This window comes from Bos indicus x Bos taurus, chromosome 11, assembly GCF_003369695.1.
Source record: "Bos indicus x Bos taurus breed Angus x Brahman F1 hybrid chromosome 11, Bos_hybrid_MaternalHap_v2.0, whole genome shotgun sequence".
In the NCBI taxonomy this organism is placed as follows: Eukaryota; Metazoa; Chordata; class Mammalia; order Artiodactyla; family Bovidae; genus Bos; species Bos indicus x Bos taurus.
This window is the reverse complement of record NC_040086.1, coordinates 48,951,249-48,956,644: the sequence shown is the minus strand read 5'-3', so window position 1 is coordinate 48,956,644 and position 5,396 is coordinate 48,951,249. Positions and strand designations below refer to the sequence as shown.

Here is a 5,396-nt window from a genome sequence, read left to right as displayed (position 1 = left end):
AGAAGGCTGCTGTGGGTCTAGGGCACCTGAGGTGCCCATGGAGCTCATGATCAGGGTCCATGAAGCCCAAGAATGCAGAGCTGGGAGGGGGAGCTGTCAGGATCTACCCTGAGGGCACCTTTTTCTACTTCTGAATCAGGTAGTGCTACATTGGCTTAAATGGCTGGAAGGAGACCCGGAATACGAGGAGAAGGATGACGTGGCGACACCAGCCCAGACCTCTGGGGTGGGAGGAAGAGATGAGGCAGGGGGCATGGATGCTTACCTGGCCAAGAGCCCTACCCGACCCCTCAGTAGTGGGGACTTCTCTTCCCGTTACCACATCAGGGCAGGGTGGGCATCATGGCGGCCAGTGCTCTCCATTAACACCCGGCTCAGCTCAGAAAGTTCTAGTGCTGGGCAGGGGGGGTGGAGAGGGATGTGTGGAAGCTCTGAGGTACATACCTCCCCCCACTTCTCCATAGACTGACACTGGTGTTTGTGGTAAACCCAGTGACACGGGAGGTGGCTGATAAGAGGAAAAGAACCCTGTCCAGTCAGATTGCCAAGTTCCCAGCCTCTATAAAACAGGCTGTGGAGGGAGCCTGGGCAGCTGCCCACCATGACCTCTTGGGCTGTTCTGCTCGTCACCTCGGTGCTCCTGGTCGCTCCAGGTGAGGACATTCCCCTTGGGGTAGATCCCAATGGCTCCTCCTCCCAGCCCTGCTTTCTCAGGCTTTGTGGACCCAAACATGAGCTCCAAGGTCACCTCAGGTCCCACAGCCTTCTCACCATCACCACGGAGGCTGGGCCTTACCCTCAGAGTCAGGTTCAGCCCGGCCTGGCAGTGACCTGGCCAATGGGGAGAGAGAGCCAGTGGGAAAGAAGGGAGCCCCAGCCAGGGGTCTGGTCCCAATTCTACTGCTCAGGCTATGGGGCCCAGGGGGCTCCCTTTCCCTTCCTGGGCCTCTGGCTCTTCATCTGCGTCATGAAGATCACTGACCCACCGGTGGGTCTGAGGTTTCTTCTGGCCCACAATGGCCAGGGTGATGACAGGGCATCTGAGTGAATGGGGACCTCTCACTGTTCCAGACTCACTCCCTTGTCCCCATACCTTTCCTCTCTCCCAGTGCCCGGGCTCACTGGAAGTTCTAAGGGTTTAGCTGAGTGCAAGGATGCTTCTGGAGGGGAGAACAGGTTAGGCTGGGCCACCTGACATGAGGTTTTTTTTTTGAGGAAAGAGAAAAAGAAAAACAATCCCTTAAAAGAAGATGAGGGAAGTTTCCTTTTAGACGGGCCCCAAATCTGTGTGTGTGTGTGTGTGTGTGAGAGAGAGAGACACACACACACACACACACACACACACACACACACACACACACACACAGAGAGACAGACAGACAAGACAGAGAGACAGAGATGGTGGTGCAATGGTGATGGCTGGGGGGACTTATCCTCTTTGCTCTCCAAGGAACTTGAGAGTGTGTGTTTCTCCTGACAGTGGGTCAGAGCAGCCCCAGGGCAGAGCAAGGCAGCAGGCGCCTGGGTCCCCTCACAAAGCCGCCTCCCTGTCCTGGGTGCCAGCTGCCTCCTGGGCTCTCCCAGCCAGAAGCAATGACTTCTCCTCTCCCTCTGTCTGTGGAGGGCTGCTCATGCTGTTTCTTCCCCAGGACTGGCTTTTTCCGGTCTGACTCCTGAGTGCCATGACCAGGAGACGGCCCATCTGTGGGATGGAGACAAGTTGCTCCAGGGCCTGGCCCCGGAGGATCCCCAGGTACACGGATGGCTTCCTGCTGCTCCCCCACCATCCCTCTCCTTCCTTTCCTCCCTGGGCAGCGCCAGGGGCGAGGGCCTGGAGACTGAACTGGTCAGGGGATGGGGAGGCAGGGCTGGGAGCTGAAGATGCTGGTTTTGTTCACACTTGTACCTGACTGTGGGATGGGGGCTACCCTGGTGGCTGGGCCCTCCCCAAGAGCCTCCTCCTTGTCTGATGGTAGAACAGCAGAGGGGCAGATGCTGGGCTGGGGCCGGTGCTATGGGTGTGGGGGCAGGTCGTGGGGTCTCTCAGCCCCTCAAAGACAGGCAGAGAGATGGGCAGGGGCCAGCCAGTCTGGCTCAGGTCCTCATATGGACAGACAGATCATGGGTCATCCTACTGGCCTTGAAAGCCCCCAAGGGCCCCTTCCTGGTGCCCTTCCAAGGTTGGGGTGTCCGAGAGACCACTCTGAGGGACTTCCTTTCCTAATAGGGTGACCTGGTGCTCCAAAGAGAAGAGCTGAACCAATTCTGTGGTCCTTGTCAGAAGATAATGCAGATGTTGAAGTACATGGTGGGAAATAGGCCCAGCAAGGTGAGACTGGAGGCGTGTGGAGCCTGTTGGGTGGAGTGGTGCCCCTGAGGGGGTGGGGAGGGCGGCAGATGGTGAAGAGGGCTACCAGAATGGCTGAGGGTCTGTGGGCTGCTCAAATGTGTGCCAATGGACTTTGGAGAATTCCCTCAACTTGAGGCATTCTGGGAGTGTGAAAGTGGGAGGAAGACTGTGTGGTTTCCATCAAGTTCTTGAAGGGAACCTGTCCCCAGGGAAGGTAGGGACCTCCCATTCATGTCCAGGATATGGCTCTGGGAGGTTGGTTCCAGATCAAGCCTGAGTCAGGAAAGGTATGTCCCAGGTTCTCCACATCCGAGCTGTATGGCTTGGACAAGTCATAAACACTTTGTGAGCCTCCGTTTTCTTACCTATGGAATGGGATGGACAAGAACCCCAAGTTGCCTAGGACTTTTTTTAAACAGATGATTTTATTTATGTATTTATTTGACTGTGCTGGGTCTTGGTTGCCTCTCAGACTTTCTCTCTAGTTGCTCTGAGTGGGGGCTACTCTGTCACTGGGGTGCTCAGGCTTCTCACTGCGGTGGCTCTTCCTGTTGTGGAGCACTGGCTCTCAGCATGCGGACTTCAGTAGTTGAGACACGTGGGCTCAGTAGTTGTGGCTCCTGGGCTCTACAGCACAGGCTCAGTGGTTGTGTTGCACCACCTTCCTTGCTCCCCAGCGTGTGGGGTCTTCCTGGACCTCAGATCCTCTCCTGTACTGGCAGGTGGATTCTTCACCATGAGCCACCAGGGAAGTCCTGCCTAGGCCTTTTAAAGGAGCTGAAAAGTGGGATGTACTTAGCTCCAACTTTATGCTTAAGAAGTGGATGTATCATCACAGGAATCAGTTTCACTCTCCCCCTGCCCCCCTTAGCTCCCTTGACCTGCTTAGCCCTCTGTCTTCATCCTGGGATCCTCAGATTTATCCTCTTCCCCTGGGATGGCAGGATAAGATATTCCAAAATCAATGAACCAAGGCTTCAAGTTCAGATCCCCTCCCAACCCACTGCACCCAACCCCAACCCCCACCCCCCCAACCCAGCACCAGTCAGGCCCTGGACCCAGAAGCTACGTAGGCAGAGCCTTTAAAGTGGGTCTGGGCACCACTCTCCACCCAGAAGACAGGGCCCAGGTATATAGGAGCTGAGACTCAGCAGGACCAATTGTCTTTTCCGGAGCCCCTGCTGGTCAGGCTTGGGCCAGGACTCAGGGATGAGGAACAGGGGCTGAGCCCTGTTTCTCCAGTCCCCGCTCCAGTGGCCACCAGGCACCAGCTCCCTGGCCACTGGTCCCATTGCCAGACCTGCCTGGGGACCAAAGCTGCCAGGGCTTGCAGAAAGGCAATGCCAGGCAGAGTTCACCTGAGGTCTATTTCCCACCATGGCGCTACCGCTCCAGAATGTCATCATCCATGTGACCTCCAAGGTGTGCAGCAAGATGGGGCTGTGGAGCATCCTTTGCAACCAGATGATGAAGAAGTATCTTAATCGCATCTCTAAGGACATCATGGCTAGAAAGACACCTCAGGCCATCTGTGTGGACATCAAGTTGTGCAAGCGCAAGGCAGGTATGTGCAGAGGCAACAGAAGGGAGTTATTTCCTGACAGCCTCCCTGCAAACGTGCAATAGAGTTTACAAACACAGGAAGGCACCTGTCAGAGAGGACTTGCTAAGTAGCTCACACCTGCCCCTCCCAGCCTTCTGGCCATATGACACATCACTCCAATCACTCCCAACAGGGACAGTGTTGAGCAGATGGGCAGGTAGAACTTGGCTCCTACCAAAGTCCTTTCTCAACATTTGAGAAAAACTCCTAACAGCCTGAGGCAACCTCCCCCTGCCCCTCCCCACACTCCCACAAACAGTCCTGGAGTTAAATCAGGTCCCCATTTCTCCTCAGCTGTGTGACCTTGGGCAAGTGGCTAAACCTCTTCGAGCTTCAGTTTTCTCACCTGTGAAAGGGGGATAATGACTCCTGTTTCTGAGGTTGGGGTGAGGACTGAATAAGACCATCATGTATGACGAGGTTGACACCAAGGAAATGGCCTGAGACTAAGATACTGGAGACATCAGAGCCTGATCGAACTCCAACCTCCCAGCCCACCCCTGATCCCAGAATGGGAGCCGAGGCCACATCCTTCTCCATGACATAGGGGCCTAAGAGCTGGGCTGGAGGAATCTCATGGGGTGGGAGGAGGGCTAGGGCTGCCCAGGCTATGCCTGGAGATTTCAGGCAATGGCTACAAGAGATGGGACGGGGAAGGGGTCCTCCGTTCGGGTCTGGCAGCTCATCCACTCTCACTGATGCTTTGCGGCCTGATGCTTGCAGATTGCCCATTAGTATGAGGTCCCCACCGTTTCCTGTGGCTTTTATTTTCAAAGCCCCACCACCTACACAGGCTCCTGAAGGGCTTCCAGGAGGGGACACTGCATGTGTACCACAAGGACAGGTGGCTCTGAGTCCCCATCCCCTCTAGAGACCCCACACACTGCCCATTGCTGTCTCTTCTCTCCACACCAGGTCTCATCTGAGCCCCCGGATCCCCCAACCCCACCCTGGGGAAGAAGTACAGAAACTCCAGCATCCTCAGTCAGCTCCTTCCTTCCTGAATCCAGGAGTCTTCACTCTAGTTTCTCTCATCTAACTTCTTCCACTGCCTTCCCCGCTCAGGAGAATAAAATATCAAGCAAGAATTTTTGCAGCTTCTTTTCCTTTGCTGGGTTTCAGAGGAGGGGCACGCTCATCTGACTCATGAGTTCATTCAATAAACATGCTGTATGTCCACCTGTGATCCTAGATGCTAGGGATTTAGCAGTGAATAAGACAACTTAGCAGCTCTCACACATGTGGTCATGAAATGCTTATTGTGCTGCATGTCACTCCAAGAACCTGGAGTACACTACGAATATACCCCCAGGAACTCTCAGATCAGCTGGGGAAACCAGCTGGGTTAGGGTTTTGTTGTTATTCAGTCGATCAGTTGTGTTCGACCCTTTGCCACCGCATGGACTGCAGCATGCCAGGCTTCCCTGTCCTTCACTATATTCT

At 55.1% G+C, this 5,396-nt stretch overlaps 1 protein-coding gene across 1 annotated transcript; it reads left to right on the top strand.

Moving 5' to 3' along the window:
* The first annotated feature begins 538 nt into the window (after positions 1-538).
* LOC113900752 (antimicrobial peptide NK-lysin-like) lies at positions 539-5,132 on the top strand. The gene is made up of 5 exons (XM_027554409.1): positions 539-653; positions 1,650-1,753; positions 2,228-2,329; positions 3,746-3,914; positions 4,869-5,132. Exons 1-5 carry the CDS (start codon positions 602-604, stop codon positions 4,877-4,879), a joined length of 438 nt encoding a protein of 145 aa, XP_027410210.1. The 5' UTR covers positions 539-601; the 3' UTR covers positions 4,880-5,132.
* Positions 5,133-5,396: the final 264 nt, after the last annotated feature.